The 21243-nt window shown below is 46.0% G+C and overlaps 2 protein-coding genes across 3 annotated transcripts; one reads left to right on the forward strand and one right to left on the reverse strand.

The window, feature by feature from the left end:
* Positions 1–3135: 3135 nt before the first annotated feature.
* On the reverse strand, positions 3136–3573 carry LOC135371785 (uncharacterized). Its single transcript, XM_064605741.1, has one exon. It carries the CDS (start codon positions 3571–3573, stop codon positions 3136–3138), a length of 438 nt encoding a protein of 145 aa, XP_064461811.1.
* Positions 3574–11793: 8220 nt separating this feature from the next.
* On the forward strand, positions 11794–20616 carry LOC135371783 (uncharacterized). 2 transcript variants are annotated; one of them, XM_064605738.1, is made up of 5 exons: positions 11794–12211; positions 12545–12826; positions 13236–13446; positions 16585–16637; positions 16834–20616. In XM_064605738.1, the coding sequence occupies exon 5, from the start codon at positions 16988–16990 to the stop codon at positions 20480–20482; it is 3495 nt and encodes a 1164-aa protein (XP_064461808.1). In that variant the 5' UTR covers positions 11794–12211; positions 12545–12826; positions 13236–13446; positions 16585–16637; positions 16834–16987; the 3' UTR covers positions 20483–20616. The 2 variants fall into 2 exon arrangements, with proteins under 2 accessions (XP_064461808.1, XP_064461807.1); XM_064605737.1 differs by having other exon boundaries at positions 11794–12826; positions 16585–20616.
* Positions 20617–21243: the final 627 nt, after the last annotated feature.

Consider the following 21243-nt stretch of genomic DNA (forward strand, 5'->3'; position numbering starts at 1 on the left):
GGTGGCAGCTAGACTGCAACTATCGTGTCAGCAATTTCTTCATGCACCAGATGCAAGCCAAGTCCTGCTTCATTTCCGCCTTCAGCGTGCACCTGTGGTAATTCATAAGTTAGACAATACTCTGGTGTTGTTAATCAGAGTAAGCGCAGTAGGACAGCTGCACAATTGATCCATGAGGCTTGCTATTTTTATATCTGAACCTCGACTTACCTTTCCGCTCTCGTTTTTTGCCTTGATCCTCCGTGGCACGTTCATAATTTGTGTATCGGGCATCTCAGATTTTCATCAGACGATTTTGTGCCGTAATTCCAAACTGCCTCTGGAGTCGCGCGCAACCTATGATAACATTCGTGGACGAATTCCTTGGAGTGGAACTTAGCAGGCACCGCGGTCAGCCAAGAGCTTCGCACTGCTTGGTCTTTTGGCAGCTTATAATAGGTAACACTTGAATGCTTCGATGAATTGTTCTGATAGCGTAGCATCGTCGCATTCTCGACAACTTCGCCGTGGCATATTACGTATCACACCACTCCAGCCCATAAAAGGCAAGGTCAGAACAAGGAAGTGCACTTTCCAAACGACGCTGTGCCAAACAAATATTCACATCCTTTGTTTCCGGCTTAGCAATAACATAACAGTTGTTCGCTTATATACGATGCACAGAGGACGAACCGAATGAAGCCAAGCGGCCAAGCCAAGAGTCCATGGCAAGCCAAAGACAGATAAACCGAGAGCTGTGACGTCGGTGCGCCCGTGCGCAGGGTTTTCCGACGGTCTGACGGGCGGGCGTGGGAACTAAAGAAATGTTTTCTAAAAAACTACGAACAGTTGGACCAAGATATTTCGCACACATATTCAGTGTTCGCTAATGAACACACAGCGCGAGTATCGCTCAGCTCTGCGGCACTTCAAAATCGGCATAACTGACCTTTAATGCAATTCTTTTGAAGCCATACTTGTTCGCTTGCAGCACTTGTTCAAAATGGCGCAGTTTCATTCCCATTTCATAATGCGCTGCACTAAGGCTAGTACACTGATAGCTTGCTTCCTGCAGCTCCCTGCGCTTTACAATCTACAAGCTTCACAACGCCTCTAGTACAAGACGTCGGTTCATCCGTGACGGATGCAAAAATTAGAGGTGATAGATGATTAGAGGTAGAGGTGATAGTCCAGTATGTTCATTAGCGTGTGGAAGCCGGAGCTGGGTTTTGGACCGGTACAAGAGCTAATTAGTTCCTACACGGGAGGATATCGATATTACCGGTTCCAAACATTGGTGCGAGTTTATTATCCCGGTTTATTATCCCGATTGCGTGCCGCCATTACTCGGTCAGATGTTAAGAATGCTCACCAAAGACTGTAGTGACTTCAGCGAGAAGTGAACACGTTTGGAGGCGAAATCCCTGTTTCTTTGGGTGGTGCTTGCTTTGCCTTGTTTCGCTGTTTCCAAAAGTAAAACCCGCCGAACACGTGTGTTCGCTATCCGCCGGTTGCGTTTAAAGCGCTTTACACGGATTCGCAGAACGAACGAGCAGTATGTCGAGCAGATCGAAATGCAATAGTGTGGTCCGGTCGATAGATCGGAACGAATTAGTGTGGCCCGGTCGATAAATAAAATAAATAAATAAAGTAAAATAAAACTCGTGCGACTAGCTGTACGCGCTAATAGAATGGCGAATCCCATTAGAAGACCAAATTTTGCTTGGTGGGGTTTAAGAACACGCTCCGGGTTGTGTCGTACTGCTTTACTTCGCCAATGGAGCTCTAGCACTCGTTCAAGGTGCGACACGCGCTCCCCGCAGGGCGTATGTGTTTCTCCGGTTTGTTTTACCGCAAAGGGAGAAACAAACCGTTCCGCAACCGCGCCATGCGCCATATAATTTGTAGTGCACAAAGAGGGGCGTGCCACGTTTCCAATGTTCAAGAGACGTACGACGGTCAGCGCAACACACGAGAAGAAAAATACACGCTGCACGGGCCTTGTTTATCGTGCGCATACCTCCTTTCCTCTCTCGTGTGCCTATGGCTTCGCCAAATCAAACTCTGCCGAATCAACATTAAATGCTTGACCTGACTCTGCCAATGGGGCACTTTTTTGCCCTTTCCGGAGCAAAACTTCGACCCAGCTCTGATAATGGAATGCGCCATAGGACGACAGACTGGAGCAGATTCGTAGCAGAAGACCGCTTTGATTGGCGCGGCGTATGTCAGGCTGACAACGGCGAGCCCGTTCACCAGCACCAGCACACCCACGCTTCTGAAATTGCGGACGCTTGACGAAACTATTATTCGTAGGCAGATCGGCCGCGGACGCTCACATTATTGACGCTTCGCGCAGGCTGTCCGAAGGCGAGCGAAGTTCGCACCTTTTTCTGTTTACATTCTCTCCATGGAGGCTGGCGTTTAGAGTGTGCGCGTAGGGGTAGGTATCTCTATAGAAAGTCATCTGGAAAGCATCCCGAAGAATATTGCGTCCTAACGGTATAGCAAGGCGTGCATTATAGAATCTCCTCCGCTACGGTAGCATCTGCTTTCAAACGCGTTAGTTGAATGAATAGCTTTGGTAAGCCTTCTAAAAGCAGATGGGAGCGTCGCGCGACTGGTTAGAGTGAAGGAAGAGAGAGAACCTTCTAGTTGAAGGGTGGAACGAGAACTGGTTTATTGCAAGAGCGCAGCGAGCGGGGAGCGTGCGCATAGGCCGACGAAGATCGGCGTGCGCAGGTGACGCTGTGCCTGGCTGGGTCGCTACAGCTGCTCCCCCCCTTAGCGCGTTGGTGAAACGCAAGAGCGGTGCGTCACCAGGACAGGGGCCCAGTGGACGGATTTTGCTGAACGGGAAACGGCAGGCTGGTAAACGGAGCGAGGGGTGGAGACCAGAGCAGCCGTGAGGTCAGCAGCAGGAGCCTCAATGTATGCAGGCTTTAATCGGTCGATAGAGACTTGCTCTTGCTTGCCGTTGATGATGAGGGACAAGAACTTGGTAGTGCGGCTGACGACTTGATAGGGACCAGTATAACGGGGCTGTAGTGGCTTTCGGACAGCGTCGACGCGTACGAAAACGTGTGTGCACGTCTCCAGGTCGTCGTGCACGTAAAGCCTGGAGGAAGATGGTTGACGAGGGGGTGCTGGGCGAAACTAGTCAAATATGGCTTTGAGCCGGGAAACGTAGTTTGCTGGATCTGGCGGGGGAGTAGCCTTGGGGGACACTTCTCCAGGTAGTCGCAGAGTTGTGCCGTAAACGAGCTCTGCTACGGTGCACCCCAAGTCCGGCTTGAAGACTGAACGGAGGCCGAGCAGGACGACAGGAAGAACTTCCGTCCAAGAGGTGGGGTTGGGGTGTGCCTTGAGGGCGGCTTTGAGTTGTCGATGGAATCGTTCCACCATGCCGTTTGACGCCGGATGGTAGGAAGTGGTCCGAATGCGTTGAGATCCCAGTAAGGTGGTGAGGGCGCTGAATTGACACGACTCAAACTGCCGCCCACGGTCAGTAGTGATAGTGGAGGGCACTCCGAAGCGGGCAACCCACGTGCTCGTGAAGGTAGCGGCGACAGTTGCGGCGGAGATATCAGGCATGGGGGCCGCCTCAGGCCACCGCGTGAAACGGTCTACCACCGTGAGTAGATATCGCACAGTCCGCCCCGCAATCGGGAGGTGCCTGCTTCAGATCGAGCCGATGTCTGGCTTTTCCGACAACTGCCACATTCAAGAATTTTGCGCTCATCTTCGCAAGCACTATACGAAAGAAATTAAGATCATCATGAACTGCAATGTCGCTGTTGTATTTATGTGTTCAGACGTCGCTCAGATTCCGTTCTGAGTGCCCATTCGTACCAGTGCTTCGTCTCGTCCAGCCTTTTATCTGTCCTTGGCACGGGGTTTTATCGCTTTTAGTTATCTAGAACCAAACAGTCCAACGTGTATCCCTCTTTAATTTATTGTCCGTTCGGTATGAGTCGTAGTGGAGGATCAATTGTTTTAGTCAATTATGCTAATGCAGTCACCAGTTTTCGCCCGAGGCATTGAAACCCTTCAAGATTGTACAACGCGATAAAAAAAAAGAAAGAAGAACGAAGCCTGCGCATATCGGTGTAGCCGCCAGAGGAGCGACATTATGGATTTAGGAAGTGCGGGGTACTTACGGTGATTGAGAATTCACCACAGTGACGTGCCTGCAGAAGTGGGCAACAAGACGCAAATTCTGCACAACATCATATGCGAATAGGTGTAGGGAATGCACATCTCTCTATCCTCCTCCTTTCCACGCTTGTGAAGGACGTGCTGCCCATTGGCGAGGTTCAAATAACAGGAAAACAAGTTTAACCCACAAACGCATCATGTGCTTTTGCACTTCACAAATCTATATCGGGATGACACACTCGACACCATCGTCGCAACGATAACTTGGGGCCTTTTACTAAGCACTGCATCTAGTATCATCTAATATAATATAATAATATATAATATATCTAATATCTAATGGGCCTGTTGCTCTGGGCCAGGTGGCGCGAGTGAGCAGCAACATCAGCGCCCCAAATCATGCAACACTCCCCAGTTTAGCAGACGACGCGGCACTTTCAAGTACATGGTTTCGAGTTGTTCGCGCTTTTCAAGAAGCACCGCTTTTTCTGTTGAGTTCTTACAGGTTTTGTAGCTTCCTTGGCACCATACCGTTTGACACACCATGCAAAACCCCCTGATGGAACTCCTTACTGTTGGGATCCGCGGCCGTTTGGGCCCGAAATGGCGCTGTGCAAACTTTAGTGCAACAGCCCTATAGGGAGTGTGCGACAAACTGGTGGCGCCGCGATGCGGCCTCCGGAGAAAGTACCTCGCGTGATAGCCGCCGGGTAGCTAGCTTTGTTTACATGTGAAGTGCGGTGTCTTTTTTTGCTACACTGGAACTGTTGGATCGCTAACTGTGACAGTACCTAAAAGAACTCTTCATTAGGGACCTGATGTTTCATTTCTCGTGATTTCTATGCTTCCAATACCACCGAGGGCGCTAGACTGGCAGCCATTAGCGTTTGTGACGCGCGTTCGGCCATTGCATCAGGTGTGCACAACATATTCTATTTCTTTTGTTCTAGTTTCAATGAAACTGAATGAGGACCTGCAAAATGACCAATTATTTACAGTTGCCACTTTCGTGACAGTGAAACGCCGCTGGATCGTGTTACTGATTGAGGTGTTTCATCGCCAGTGCCCAGAGACGATATTGCTCCCGGTAATCTGGTTGACGAGTCTCACAGTGAGAACGGAAGTTCTACGTTGTCCAAAAGGTTTAGTTTTAATATTTACGCAGCAACCATTTCACAGCTGTCGTGCCGCAAGCCTATGGCGGTAACCGAGGTAAAAACTCATATAATTTCTTCTTTGAGTATCTCTTTAGCGTTATTGTATCTGAAGATACTGGAAAAACTGCAGTACAAGTTTAGACAATAAGATGTGACCTCACGTGTTTATTTGTATGGATTAAACGGACGCAGGATGTAGATTTCTGTGACGAAGCTATGTGTGTGCAAAGAGGACGAAAGGAATACAAGACTCAGTCAAAAACATGTTACAAGTGGCTGGAATCAGAGAAATACACGTATATAGCCTTCGCTAGCAAGCCAAGATTTTGTGAGGCGTCAAATAACCATCCTCTCGACGTATCACTTACAGGTGTTTTGACCAGACAGACGCGAGTGGCTGTTCTCCTTCTGCACTGTTAGATGCATTATAAATACGGTGGTTGCTTCTGTGCAGTTTGTCTCAATTCTCTTCGTTCGCGCCCCAGAAAGGTTCCACATTATTTGCACTTCGAAAATTAGCCCTTCTAATTACGGCGGTCGCCACGCAAGCTACGGTTCCACTTCAAAATGCATAGAACGGGCGACGTGGTATCACGTCGGATACTTCCAAGACCGCCACTGGCGGCGCTGTCACGACGGAGCAGCGCGCCCCCTTTAGGTGTCGCACGGTCCCTATAGCAGTGCAATCTAAATGCACTGGAATATCTAATACCTGTAATAATTCGATTTATTACAGTCCACCCCATGTCTGCGACATGATATTTCTCCCATTCACGCGTGGCTTCACCACACGTTTTTTTTGTGTGTTTGTTCACGCTTTTTCGTGTGACGTGCTCTGTATTTTACGTGAAAATATTGATCTCACAATCTCTTGCTGGAGTAAAGAAACTAGAGTCCTAACGATTGCTGTTAGTGGAGAGTAGTTGCAATACGCGATGAGTAAGCTACCTAACTTATAGGCCATGTAGCAGTGTCAGCGATTAGAGTAGTCTGTGAACACAACGTGGTCGCACCGATAATATCAGTCGATAATGGCAGATATCCCAAGGTATATATAGACAGGTAGCGAAAGTTCCATAGGGCACTGCGTCTTCAGAATGACGCCACGATCGAGACCGTCAGTGCCATCCGTTGCGCGAAGTACTACGATTGTAAATAAAAGACGTCAGATATGACTCCAGCAGTTAGCATAATGAGCGGCGCATAATTAGCTATGGTGCGTTTGCATTCGCGTACTTGGTTTGCGTTGTAGTTCCTGCCCCTTTTCCTTACCCGAACCATACCAATCACCCAGGGCAGCAATACCAGACGAGAACAGAGAAAAATAAATCATATCAGGTTTAATGGCACATATCAGTTCTAAATACATACAGTTATAACAGGTTTTGACGAAGGGTACGCGATAACCACAAATAAACTGGAGGGGTTTCATTTAATGTCCATTTCTCAGCTAGAGCTAAACGTACACGTAGTGATTAGCTGTTGGTATTTCTTCAATGAGTGGTTATAATGGGTCTGTGGCATAGTTGATACACAGCTGATACGCTGACCCTCACGCTATCATGGCTGGACATTTTTTTTTTCACGGTGCCAGCAACAGTGGTTGAATTGCACTCATCTCTTCACACGTGTTAATCTTGGTCTACAGCTTCGAGGTGTGAACGTCGCTTCCTGTTTAATCCAAAAAGTGTACGAATCTGCATTACAATGCACGGACACACGGCACGGATACAAGGATGTACGATCCAACAAGCGTACTCAAGTGGTAGATGCTTTCATATATGTGTACTAGTGGGGCGACAGATAACTTCTCCTATACTTAAATTATGAATAAACTAGCAGTACACACATGCACGCGTCGTAAATATTTTTTTCTTTGCGATCGTACATGCGCTACCAACACCCATGATCGCGCGAGTCAGGGAGATGACAGAGTTGCCGGATCAGGTTTTTTTTTTTTTTTTTTCGCCTTAGCTACCTAGTTGAATCTACGCTGGATATCCCCTGAATGTCGCGCGTAGATAAAATATTATAGAGAGTGTGAAAGCGAGCTGAGACCATGACCTACTAGATTACATGCGCACTTACTATTTAAGCACTACTATTTGCGCACTACGTATTATATTGCGCACAATGTGTCTGCGATCACACGGCTACAGACTGCAACAAAACAACAACAACAACAACATAGATGAATGGGTGATGATGATGTGGGATGTTTCCCTGCGTTGGGTGCAGGACCCTACCCCATTCCAAAGAGGTTCATATGAGAGGATGACGAGGGAAGGGAATCCCTACAGTTCGTGAAGGAGGCCGGTGGCCCTCAGAAAGGAAAGAAAAGCGCCAAAAGCAACACAATGGAATGTGTAAATTTCGAGTAGGACCACGTGGCATAGGGCAATTCCTGCCCAGTCCAGGAGCCAGAGACCGCTGCTCTCGTTTAGAGCAGCAACAATCAAATTACGCGGCGTGAAGCTCGCAACATTTTGCGAAACAAACACACTGGCAAATCCCAGCAAAGCACAGACGGTTCTGATTCCCAGAAAACAAGTGAGGCCCTACCCTCGTAGCCCGTGTAGCCAACCCTTTCGAACGGCATGTGGACCAAAACATCGATGCATTATAGAGCGATGCTGCGCGCTACTTGTGCCTCAAAGGAATCGGCAACTAGACCTCAGGAGGCCCCTGATTCAGCGTCCGCCCCTGCCGAATCCTGCCGGATCCTCAGCAAAATCAGGTGCTCATCCTCAACCGGGTTCAGGAGCAGGGCATGTTACGTGGGGCATGGTTATATACCATACCATACCATACCATACCATGCCTCAACCGGGTTCCACTATCTCCACCATGGTCCGCCTGGTACTCACTATGCTGAAAGCAGTCATAGGGTGCTTCTGGTTGTCAGCCGGGCATCCTCTCTCTCATCTCGCCTACTTCTGCTTATTCAACACTCCCTCAGCAGTCCAGTCGATGCCTAGATCTTCATCACAACGACGTCTACACTTAATTAGCTGCCCATCAGCGCCATGGCTAGTGCACCAACAAAGTGGGGGGAGGGAATATGTTTATTAAGAAAAAAAAGAAACGAAAGGTCAGCCAGACGACGGTCGGCTTGCTATTCCAAAAAAAATGAAGAAAAGAAAAGGTAAAGACAAAGAAGAGCAACCGAGCTTCAAACCATCAATACATGCCTATTCTTCTACAGTGGAACTGTAATCGTGCTAGGAGCAAGACTTCAGAGCTTCAGTGCCGGCTCATAAAGCATCCAGTGCCTATTGTGGCGCTGAGTGAGTGTGAACATCCAGTAGCGGCTGGCATTACTGGTCACACGAAGCTTACGCCGACATCAATTCCCACATTTCCCACTGGAAGTGTAGCCCTATTTATAAGAGAGGATGTAGTGCACTACCATATAGAGCTCAGCGTGGCCCGTGGCCATGATGCTGAATTTGTCGGTGCAAGAGTGTTCTTCCGGAAACGGTTCCTGGATGTGGTGTCTCCCTATGTCCGTCTTGCTGAGAAGGTTGATATCGCCAAGTGCTTCTGCCTCATAAGGAAGTCCTGCCCGCGCCGCCTGTTCTTCTGCGCCGATCTCAACGGTCACAACACTGCATAAGGGAACATCAGGACAGACTTTACGGGCCGTGAAATTGAAGACGTGGGTGACAGCTTGGCACTGGTAGTCGCCAATGATGGCTGTCTTACCTTTTTCCGTCCTCCCGATATCTACCGTGTGCTAGATTTAAATATTCACACCCCCAACGTATCCCTGTCCTGGCAGGTTACAGGTCAGCTATGCCGATATCCCAAATAGTCGAAACGGTTGTGATATTCTGAAAGCCCACATCCAGCTCTCACCAAAATACACCTTCATTCTCTCAATTCGGTACAGTACCATATAAAAAAAAATAGGTAATTCATTCCGAAACACACATGGGCGCAGCCATTTTTATGACGTAGATGCACCCGAACGGGCATTGTGACGTGTACGCGCCTTCATACTTGTCAGTGGATTTCAGCTACGACTTCTCGCGGCTTCACGTATCTGTGCTTGAAGATGGCGGACAGCCGGGTTCCACCGTTCCGCGATAAGTAAACAGTGCAGCAGCTGCGAACTCATTCGCGAACCAACCTCTGTGCGATGTTGTGACTGGAATTCGTCGTTTGTGTTTTGTGAGCACGTACAATTTGTATCAAGTCGCGTCTGCGTTAGCCCCATTACAGCACTTGCCCATTGTAGAGGCTGACGTTTCGACAGCCGTGTCAGCAAGAAAATGCCGACAGCGTTTTATTACTGCAGGAAAATTGTGCTATGTATTTGAGAAACCGCATACTGCTATGGGACAAGTTTTACGTACGATTTATCAATGTGCAACAGCGTCGACGATGGTATGTAACGACGAAAGACGTAAAACGAAATACAAATCACATTTTAAACTTTTTGTGGGATTCTTTGAATCGCACACTCCCATGTCACGCTGCGTTGTGTGGGGTACGCTACAAACTACTGCATTTTATGTCTAACATCTGGATATTGTTTGTAATGAACACCGTCGCACAAAAACATGCACACAAAAGCTCCAGTAGCCATGTGGTTGCACACTATGCAGACACAAAAGAAGTACCAGAGCACATATTGCCACTTAGAAATGTGGTGTCTGAAGAGTTAGGGCATAGCATAGATCCTAGAAATCAGGTGCACCTTATCCTTCTGTAGAGTGCTCTTTCAATTCACAACTCAGCCCATGGGATGTAAAAGTGTTAAAGGCAATTATGTGACTTGTCGTCCTGGGTGACATCACTGGCCAGCCTCGAGATTAATTCCGTGCTCAGGAATTATTGTACAAATCACTTTGTATGTAGGACGTGATAAGCAATATGTAAGTTGCAACCTTGTCTGCAGCATTCTCGATTGCCCCTTACCTTTACAGTTCGAGACACGTTACCAAACCATTTGTAAAGGGCACTCTTACAGGGGCCGTGTAACTTTAGTTTTTAGTTTATAAAATTTATAAAAATATAAGTATACAATATGTAATATGAAATTTATATAAAATCAAAAATAACATTTATACAAAGAATTTATAAAAAAATAAATAAAAAGGCTTCATGGAAGCAATCCGTTAGCATACTGCATACGAAATTTTTTATGTGCATCCTCTACCTTCCTATTCCTACATGTGCACACGAATAACAGTGCAGTAGTGATAGATATTGCATTTGGTAACAATGGGCCGCTCAGGTTACATGCGACACGCACACGCACGATAAGATATATCAGAAAACAATGGAAATCATGTATCGATAGTGTGAACAATGGGTTCCCAGGTTTCAATAACATGCGCCGCCAGGATAAGGTAACGGTTAACTCGGGTAAACAATGGGAACTCACGTGTCGATAGTGTTTGATGGGCACCTGGATGCACGTTTAATGACATTTAATAACACGCAATGACATGTAATAACACGCAAATGACATGTAATAACACGCAAGTGACATGTAATAACACACAAATGACATTTAATAACAGGCAATAACATCTGATGACATTTAATAGTATTTTTCCGATCGGGTTGACGTCAGTCCGTCACCTAGTTTGGTTGCCGCGTCAGAGCGCCAGGTAGTTTCGGTTCCCACCAAGCGCCCTCTAGTTTTCAAGCTTTGGCCGTCTGTAGTTTCGGTTTCGGTTTTAAATGAATGGACGCCAAGCTTGGTTGCTCCACGTGTAGTTCTGGTTTCAGTTTCGAATTCCTAGGTGTTGCCAGATGGCCTCTGGTTTCAAGCTATTGACCGACTGTAATTTCGGTTTCAAACCGCAGCACGCTAGTTTCTCTGTGACAACGTCAACGCAGGTTTTTGAATGGTTACCAGATGTCCCTCTAGTTTCAAGCTTTTGACCGTCTGTACTTACGGTTTCATTTGACAAAAAACTAAATGCCGCGTCACAGCATGATTTTTTCCCCCCATTTGATAAGTACACTCAAATAATGATGTATATCAGAGACCAGACAACACTGTATATATTCCTTTTTTATTTCAGCACATTATTTTACTACTCTTTTATTCAACTAACGAAAAGATATGTTACAAATTACCAGAGTCTTGCTTGACTTCATCCTTGTACAGAAGCAATCTGCAAAAACAAAGGGAAAACGAAACATCCTGTGAATGCTCTTCTCAATCAGGACAAAGTCTAGGATGACTCAAATCTCGATCAGGTGTCACGCAACAACAACAAGCAGCATTCTCAAAGAATCGGTTAACGTTTTCCACTTTCCGATATGTCTCTGTTACTGTGTCATGCATTTGCATAGGAGTACGACGTTTGGAAGTAAATAACCCAGTGACAACAATCACAATAAAATAGAGGTGTTCTATACACACACATTTCCAAACTTGTGTTGCGCATTGCGACAACAGCATACAACGAATCGAGAAGCATTGCATGACTACGTATTGCGGTTACCAGCTGTGATGGTCTCGAAATAAAAATAACAAAAAAAAAGGCATAAAGACAAGAGGTATACTCACATCCTTTCAAAGTTGCGTCGTCGATGAAGGTCTGATCGGTCTCAGTCGTCGACAGCTAGCTTATAAGACCCTTCATTTTTGTTTTATTTCAAGGGAAGGAAGGATCACGTGAATGCATCGTGGACAGCTTCTCCTTTCGCAGGAGCAGCATGTGAAATGCGATACCTCTTGCCGACGCGCTCTTTTTTCTTCTTCTTTTGGTATGATAACACAACCGCGAAACACCCGTCTGGCTTTTTCCAAACGCTCTTTGGGAACACCAACCACACACACACAAAAAAGAAACCGTTATCGCCCTCGCAAGATGAATTTTCGACTGGTGGTATACGCTGTCTGCCACGTACGAGCTTCCAGCAGTGAGTGTGCCACGTAAGAGCCAAGTGATGTGAGTATTTCAAACCATTTCTTGTGTTACAGTGTATTTTATAGCTAAATGAAATGCGGGCATGTATTTGTTTTAAATTCTTTTTATTGTTTCGCTCAGATGAGACAGCAGAGACATGGTAGCCGATTTCGAAAGAGTGATACCGTAACCGCTGTGCTTTCCACTCCCAATGAGTCTTGCAATATTGTACACATTGCCGGGACATCGTTCTATTACTTGCCTGGGTTCGAAACTTATTTCACATAGCTTCGAGCACTCGAAGTTATAATAATTGTGCGCGACATTTGCTTCTTTCAAGCAATGCCATAGTTGACGTGTATCATTTTGCGACAGATTTACTCCGTATCTCGTCGGATGACCATTGCTGAGCCAAAGGCGTACGGCAGTTACTGCAGCTGGACATCGGTGGACGTAGATGTTATGGTCAATCTGAGTCACGGTAGTGCATTTTCCCTGTTTCAGTGTTGGTTTTGTAAATTCTGTTGTAGCTACGAAAACGAACAGGGAAACAGCACTCAGAAAGGACAAGGTGTAGCAGAACATCTCCGGACATCTATTTACCATGACGACCTACAGTAAAATGAGACAACTCGTCATGGATTTCAATATTTATTGGTAAGCGTCTTTGGGTGACAACCTATTTTGCAACAGGTCAATTGTCATGTCGTTTATGTACACAGCCAGGTAATGGTAGCCAGTCTTCATTGCGTAGTACATGATACATAGACTTTCGGCCACCAGTTGCATTACGTCGACGTCACGATCACCGTAATAGCTGAATATTGAGCTCATCTGTTTTCCCCATTCGGAGACCAGGTCGAACGGGTGGTCGGATAGGTGCTCACACTTCCTGTGCACCCTGGCATACATTGTTTTTGAAGACTCCCACACAGTCTTTTTCGCGGGAAGGTTCAGAGGCAGGGACTGGAACAGGAAAATGTCTCTGGTTATCTTAAATGCTGCGACGAGCACTGTGTCGTCCGTTGACTTCGATGAACCGCATTCTAACACGTCATTCCAACAGGTATGAGGATGGCGACATTTTCCTTGGAGTTGATGATCCTGGGTAACGTCCCGCATGCCGCACACATCATCACCCGATTGGGACCAGGAATCGCCAGCGTTGGCTGGCTGTTCGACATCGGACCAGTGATCGCCAGTCATTTCGTCGTCGGTGGTGGCAGGTAGTTCTCCGGAACCCAAGTCCTTCTACGACTTCCAGAAGGTTGCAACAGGTACTGCACCTTTCCATTCCGAACGCGTCTTTTTATAATGCGGTGGCCCTTTCCAGGCTGCACACGTGTTAATTCGCTTGCATAAAATTGACCTTCAATAGGTTCTTCCTGCTGGTCACGTAAGAGATAGGTATTCGGGTAACCAATCTTGACTGCTCTCACCACAAAAATTTCACGCGTAAACGAACCAAGATAACTTTTGACTAACTGGTGTCTAGACTTTGCTATTCTGACAAGCTGGCCAACGCGAAAACGTGGCTTCTCTGGGGGTTTGCTCGGAGTAGGATAGAGCTTTTGTCTAAATAAATGTTCATTTTCTTTGTTGACATCCACAGGTCGTGCCGACAGAGTTCTATGAACACGATGATTATATGCTTTGACCAGAGGCTGTAAAATTTTCAAGTACGATTTATGTCCCTGATATTCAAAAGCACGATAAAGTGGCGTCATAAGACTTCGAATAGATCGTTCTGCAATACTTGCTTTCGTATTTGAATTAGTGTGGAAGAGAGATATCCCTTTTGATTTTAAAAATGCTCCGACTGACTTATTGGTGAACTCTGTACCTCTGTCTGAATGAATCAGTCTCGGAGTCCCAATACGTCTAAAAGCGAGTCTCAGTCCACGTATAATTTCCGCTGCTCGTTTATTCTGCACAGGCACTACAGCAAGCATACGAGAAAATGCGTCGATACAAAACAAAAGATAGCGAAAACCCTTGTTGTATCTCGACAGTTTCTGAAGGTCTTTCAAATCTATTTGGAATATATCCTTCGCACCCAAAACGATGGTCTTCCGGAACTGACGTGGTCGCTTAAGTTCTCTGAAGAGAGAGTACACATCACTGGTTTCCAGGAACTTGGCAACCTTCGCCGGCTTTTCACCGATCGCTCGTGCGAGTCGTTGAACACCACCTAGAGCACCAGGATGGTATACGTCCACGTAAGCAGCCATTAGCACAATTTTCTTCCACGAACACGAAGTCCGTCGAATGACAAGTAGGCATTTATAACGGCTGCCACGTCACCTTTGTACCAAGAGGGCGATCGATTGTGCAGTTCGTATTTTATAAGCTCGATGACGGAACTACTTGGAACAACGCGAGAATGACAGATAATCCTTCCCTCTTCATCTATCGCAAATACGGTCTTTAGCATCTGCAGAATGGCGAGGGCCTTCTTCCTGTGTCGTGCGGGAAAATGCGCCAGAATGTTTTCGTCCCGAAGGTAACCACAGTGTTCCTGTTGCGTTTCCAACGTGCTCAATACCGGTTCCATTCTCGAAGTCTCTTAGCCGCTCTTGTGATAACCGGAGAAATGCGTCGACGAGGTGTCTCAGGTGTAAACGTAGGACTACCGGCTGATGGCTCTGCAGTCTCCTTTTCAAGTCGAGATGGATGTACGATAAGTGTCGGTATATTTAGCTTGACCAATAGTGGTAGGATCCTCTCGAGATACGTGGGTCGCCACACATTTCGCGCTCTTGTGACCAAATAATAAACAAGGTCTACAACGTTGGTATTTGGTATTTGTTCACCATTGACAATGAGCTCAAACGTTTTACTATTCCAGCCGAGCACGGGTTTTAGTAAACGCAGTAATTGGCTTGCTCTCATCTTGTAGCCGCTGCTCATAAAATTAACGATGGCATCTTCCTCCTCGTCCGCTTGAATCTGTGTCTGCTCTCTTGTCGATGCCACATGATTTGTCTCCTCACCTGCTGCACTAGGCTGTCTTAATGTGTTCGCGGGAGGATGCAATAGCTTGTGCAAGTACTGGATGATCTCCTTGGCCTTGATATCATCAGGCTCCTGTTTATTCAATATCGACGGAATAGTGCTTTCCCGATAGGGAACAAGCTCGTATTTCTGCATTATTTAAATGCCGATTGCTTTTGCGATGCTTTTGCCCGCTAAACTTGAAACGAGACCTAACAAGGGGGGCAACAAAAATTGCAAAAACCCGCCGGACTGATGAAGAATCCGTTTAATTTTCTTCACATCTGCACGGTCTTGCCTGGAAGCCAGTGTCCTAATGGGTGTTGCAAAAGGCTGCAATTGCTTTTTAACTTTCGCCGGTACGTCGATGTTTCCTTTGCAGAGGTTCATACAAATCTCCCTGATTGTTCGTAGCTGTTCCCTGCTGGCATGTTGAATCAGGCTGTAACGATCTTCCCCTGTCTTTGCTTCAGCGATCATACGAAGGAAACGAATGTGTTTGTTAAGCCTTTTCATGACCTGTATACGATCTGTCTGTGATCATCCGGGAAAATGTTGGTCCACACCTTATAGTGATCGTTGCTCTGTTGAGACAAGTCGATAACTAAATATGAGTATGGTTTCTGACAGGCATCTTTATATATCGTGGGCAACAAATCATTTCGCCCGAAAATCTGCCTGGACAGCATACGCAGCTGGTCTGTAGTGCGTGGTGAACGAAATAAAACGAGAGCCGTGCTATTGAATTGTATTGTGCGATACAAAGGGTCGTTGACGAACAGGTATTGCGAGATGAACACAGCCGTGATTGACAGGTGGTGACACCCAGCGATATAAAATTTGCAGATTTCTTTGAGTCTTTGTCGGTCGGCTAAACAGTCGTCAAATATAAATAATGAGTGGCTATAATTCTCCGGATCTGCAGGGATGTCTTGACTGAAATTTACTTCAGGAAGAGTATCGAATACCGGCTGCTTATAAAGATAGATATACCATATTTGCTTGAACGGTTTGTCAAAGAGGACAGCTCTGTGTTTAATTAGTCGTGCCACGAAGGTGGATTTCCCACTTTGACTAGCCCCTGAAATTGACACCGAGGCAGGCGTCACGAGCCTAAAAGGTGCTATCACTGTCATTTCGTGCAAGGGAATGAAGTCTGGTCAAGATACGTTTCGTTAGATAAACAAGTCCGTGCTTGCAAACTGCAGGGAAAAAAAGCAAACTGCAAAGGTAGGTTCGACTGCAGAGTTGACGATGTAAAAAAAAAGAAGACTCCTCAAGGTTGCCATGCTGGCAACTTCTTATATAAGAACTGTCTGACGCTCAGCTCCTTCACTCTCGAACCTCCTTCTGAGGAGGTATGGTGTTCAGAATGATGAAATATTTTGCAGTGTTCTAACATGTGCTCCTTTTGTTTTCAGTCGGTCCAACGTGTCCGAAGGATCATCGTCGTCATCATTGCATCAGTGTACAAGTAAGCATCATGTCTTCGTCGATCTTGCATAAACTTGACAAGTTAAAGAAATGTGGAGAGTTTCAAAAAATGGCGACAATTCCTAAAAACATCAAGTATGATGTGGTTGATGTTAACAAAATTGAAACGAGGTATGGCGAGGCGGTCTACGTAGAAATTATGAAGGATCACGAGCACGTAAAGGTGTTCCTTCCAGCTCGGTTTCATAAACTAAGCACTCAAGACATCGAAGACATGAGGAACACGAGCGGGCTCTGGATGGAGAAGAAAGAGCGAGTTGGAAAAGAGGGGAAACGTCTTCTTTCGCCAGACATCGTGTTCGGTCAATCCGAGTAAAAAAATAAAAAGAAATGGTGACATGCCACCTTTGTCCTCCGGCCGATCGGCAGCACTACACAACAGCGCTGGGACTTCAAGTTCATCTGGCTAACGTTCATAACCTTGCAACACCCTGTATCCCATTTTGTGAGACACTCTGTACGCTCCGCAACTATACCAACCGCTATGAGCTTCATCTACATGACAGAGACGACGACGGGCAGGATGTCAGCACATTCTTTCATGAAAACGGACGCTACCTTGCCGGTGTACTTCGACATTTCGGATTTCCGTTACGCTTTTATGTTTTGCTGAAGGCGGAACTCGGTCGACATACGCCTGAGGATGAGATCATATTTGTCACTCAATTTATTCCTTCGAGTGTGCATACGCTGTGGTCGGAACGAGACGTAGAACGTGCTGTCATTGAAGTAGGCACTGAAGTCACCAACAATTTAGAAAAGCTTGAAATGCAAGGGTCGGGATTTTTCTTATTTCGAATTCACGCCTGCATTCTTCATGTCGGTCGTCTCGCACCACAGCTCATTGGTTGTACCGACTTTGAATTGCCAAACGAATTGAAAAAAAAGTGTCGGTGTCTTCTGAATGTCGACCTTCACGAGGATAGTGAACAGAACATGTGTTTCGCATTTTGCGTACTTGCCGGTCTACATCCTGCAAAGGGTTCTTACAGACGCAGAGCTTCATCCTACAGGTCATACCTGTCTCAATATGTATTTCCAGAGACGTTTCCTGTAGTGTTCCCGAAAGATGTAGAAATGTTTGAGAAGCAGAACGATGTGAGCATTAACGTGTACGGTTATGACAAAGATGAAAAATATGTTTACCCGATTAAGGTTGTTGACCACCAGTGCAAGAAGCATGTCGACCTACTGCTGATTGACTTCCATTTTGTACTCATTACTAATTTCAATGCTTTGTTCACACCACCTGGTTATTTTCACTGCAAACGGTGTACGATGGGTTTCACCACCCCGGGTGTACTCGCCGATCATCTACTAATGTGTAAACAACAAAAAGTGTCCAAGACTATTTTTCCAAAGAAGGGTGAGACACTGTCGTTTGCCGGAGAGCATTTGATGTCGGAAGTTCCCTTCTACTGTGTATACGACTTTGAGAGTGTACTATCACCGTGTTCGGGAGGCGGGAATGTCTACGAGGAACACATCCCTTCATCCTTCTGTCTCCTCGTCGTACGCTCGTGCGATTCGTATGTCTTGAAGAAACATATTTACCGTGGTGCAGACTGCGTTTCCGTTTTCATGGAACTATTGCGTAATTTGCATGATGAGCTGTATGCGATGTTGCACGAGACTGTGCCCTTGCAAATGACCCCAGAAGACGAACTCGAACATTCTGAAGCCACTCACTGTAACATCTGTAAAGAACCATTCACTAAGAAGCAGAAAGTGCGAGACCATGATCACGTAAGTGGAGAATTTCGCCAATCATTGTGTCAGGGATGTAATCTGAAACTGCGGATACCACGGAAAGTGCCCATCATTGCACATAATGCCAATTATGACCTCGGATTCATAGTAGCTCATCTGCACCTGCTTCGGAAGACAGACATCAGAGTGATAGCCTCCAGTTGTCAAAAGTTTAAGGCTATAGACATTGGTGTGTTCCGCTTCATAGACTCGTTAAGCTTCCTCAATGCTAGTCTCGACACACTGACGAAAAATCTATGTGACAAAGGTGAATCTAACTTCAGGTGTCTGCGTCAGTTTTTCGCAGAGGAGGACTACTTCAGGTTGGTTGTACGTAAAGGGGTTTTCTGTTATAACTACGTTACCTCTTTTGAACGTTACGACGAGCCCTGTTTGCCATCACGTGACCAGTTCTTTAACCAACTGAACGGATCAGAAGTGAGCGAGGAAGATTACCGCCATGCGCAAAATGTGTTTGAAAAATTTCAACTGAAGAGCCTGGGCGAGTACTCGGATTTGTACCTTCTGACGGACGCATTGCTTCTGGCAGACGTGTTTCAAAACTTCCGAATATGGGCGTTGGAGACGCACAAAATTGAACCACTTCATTTCGTGTCACTCCCGGGACTAAGCATGTCTTGCGCACTAAAAATGAGCCGGATTAATCTGGATTTAATCCACGATCCCGATGCCTATCTGTTAATTGAACGGGGCCTGCGTGGTGGTATGACCCAGTGTTCAACGCGAATGGCCACTGCAAATGTCCCAGGGACAGATCAGTACGATCCCGAAAAACCAAAGACCATAATTCATTACATGGACATAAATGGACTCTATGGCACAGTGATGCGTGAACCACTCCCATTCGGAGACTTTGAATGGCTGTCACCCGAAGAGGTTGCAGGTTTAGATGTAACCCTTGTTGCAGATTATGCAGACGTTGGTTATTTTTTAGAGGTAGACCTGGCCTACGTACAAGAGCTCCACGAACGACATAAAGATTTACCGCTCGCGCCCGAAAAAATGAGCGTCCCGTATGAGTTGCTTTCGGATTATCAGAAAGACCTGATGAAAAAATTTAACCTCCCACAGCATGATATAGAACCGAAATTACTCCTTACACTGCTTGACAAGAAGAAGTATTTTCTTCATTATCGCAGTCTAAAGTTGTACCTACAGTTGGGTCTTCGGCTCGAGAAAATTCACCGGGTGCTCAGGTTCAAACAAAAACCATTCCTGCGATCCTATGTTGACTTCCATCATGAACTACGCAAGCAGGCAACCAATACCTTCGAACGTAACCTGTACAAGAGTTTAATTAACTCCGTATATGGGAAAACATGTATGGATGTACGAAAGTTCGTCGACTGTCGCTTAGCAACTTCCGAGGAGCAAGTGTTGAGGTTCTTGCGTAAACCGAACCTCAAACAATTCAGGGCTCTAAGCTCTAACGTAGTCTTGTTTCAGTTCGCTCAATCGATAGTCCGTATGCGACAGCCTCTGTACCTGGGGTTCACTATTCTCGAGCTGTCTAAAGTCATGATGTATGACTTTTATTATAACAACTTGCTTCGGGTAGCCCCGGACACAAGGCTCTTGTATATGGACACAGATTCTTATATCGTGATGCTGAGCGATGAGAAGGCCCTTGCGGAGCTCGCCGATACCCACCTTGATACATCTGGTCATTCTTGTGATGACTCGATGTATTCTACGAAAAACAAGATGGTGCTAGGAAAATTTAAGAACGAAATGCCCCACGACCACATCCTAGGGTTCTGTTGCCTGAAACCAAAGCTCTATGCACTAGACCTCCATAGTAAAAGACGATACAATCGTGCTAAGGGGGTGAAACAATGTGAAGCCCAGAAGTTGCATTATTCAATGTACATAGACTCTCTTAAGCTTGGTGAAGTGTACAAAGTTTGTCAGAACCTCATTGTGCGCAAGGAAAATATAAATAAAAGTGTATGTGTTACGAAAGTAGCTTTAAATCCCCTAGACACAAAGCGTTTCATTTGTGAGGATGGTATCCACACGTTACCCTTTGGGTACGCATCCAATGGAAAGATGTAGACAGTTTTTATGCATATGTTGCCCTACCTGGCTGTTGTTGTTGTAATGCTGTTTTTTATATATATATAAGATTGTGCCTGTAACGACATGGAAATAAATACAATTTTATTGTGTCAAAGTACACTGCAACATGACATGTTGTCTGTCTTTCTTGGGAATTGCTTCCGTACAAGGACGGGTACCAGCTTGTCGTTCAGCGTGAAGTTCGTTGACGAAAATCTCTGAGTGCACTCTCGGAGCGAGAATCCACAAGCGAGCATGCTGCCTACATACAGGCAGTAGAGGCCACATGTAGCTGATCCATAGCCCTGAAGTCTTTTCTTGTTATAGTAAAATGACCTGGTAGGATGAATGAATTGGTAGAATTCTTTGTAGACGGGCTGAATGCCGTAACTATCAAAATACGTAACTACATTGTCACCGGAAACATAAGTCATGGTCCAGTGTTCACCGTTACTGCTCCTTGGAGCTGTGTTAATCACATAAATCCCGGGTATGGCTTCCTGTCTTGCGATTTCATTGCATGCAAAGGTTCCCCGAAACAGTTCTCTGGTGCAGTAGTGTCTACTGAATGCTGCATAGAACTGCCACTCCTCCATGTTTATTTTTCAGACAAATTTCACTCGTCTGTCTTTGTTGATTTCTAGCACACGTGGTGTTTCGGATACAAACAACACCGTAACTGCTTCTGTTAGATTGGCAGCAAACGTTAGGGTCAGACGAACGTTGGCTTGAACAACAGGACAAAGAGCATTCACTTC

Source organism: Ornithodoros turicata, unplaced genomic scaffold (genome assembly GCF_037126465.1).
Source record: "Ornithodoros turicata isolate Travis unplaced genomic scaffold, ASM3712646v1 Chromosome121, whole genome shotgun sequence".
NCBI lineage: Eukaryota > Metazoa > Arthropoda > Arachnida > Ixodida > Argasidae > Ornithodoros > Ornithodoros turicata.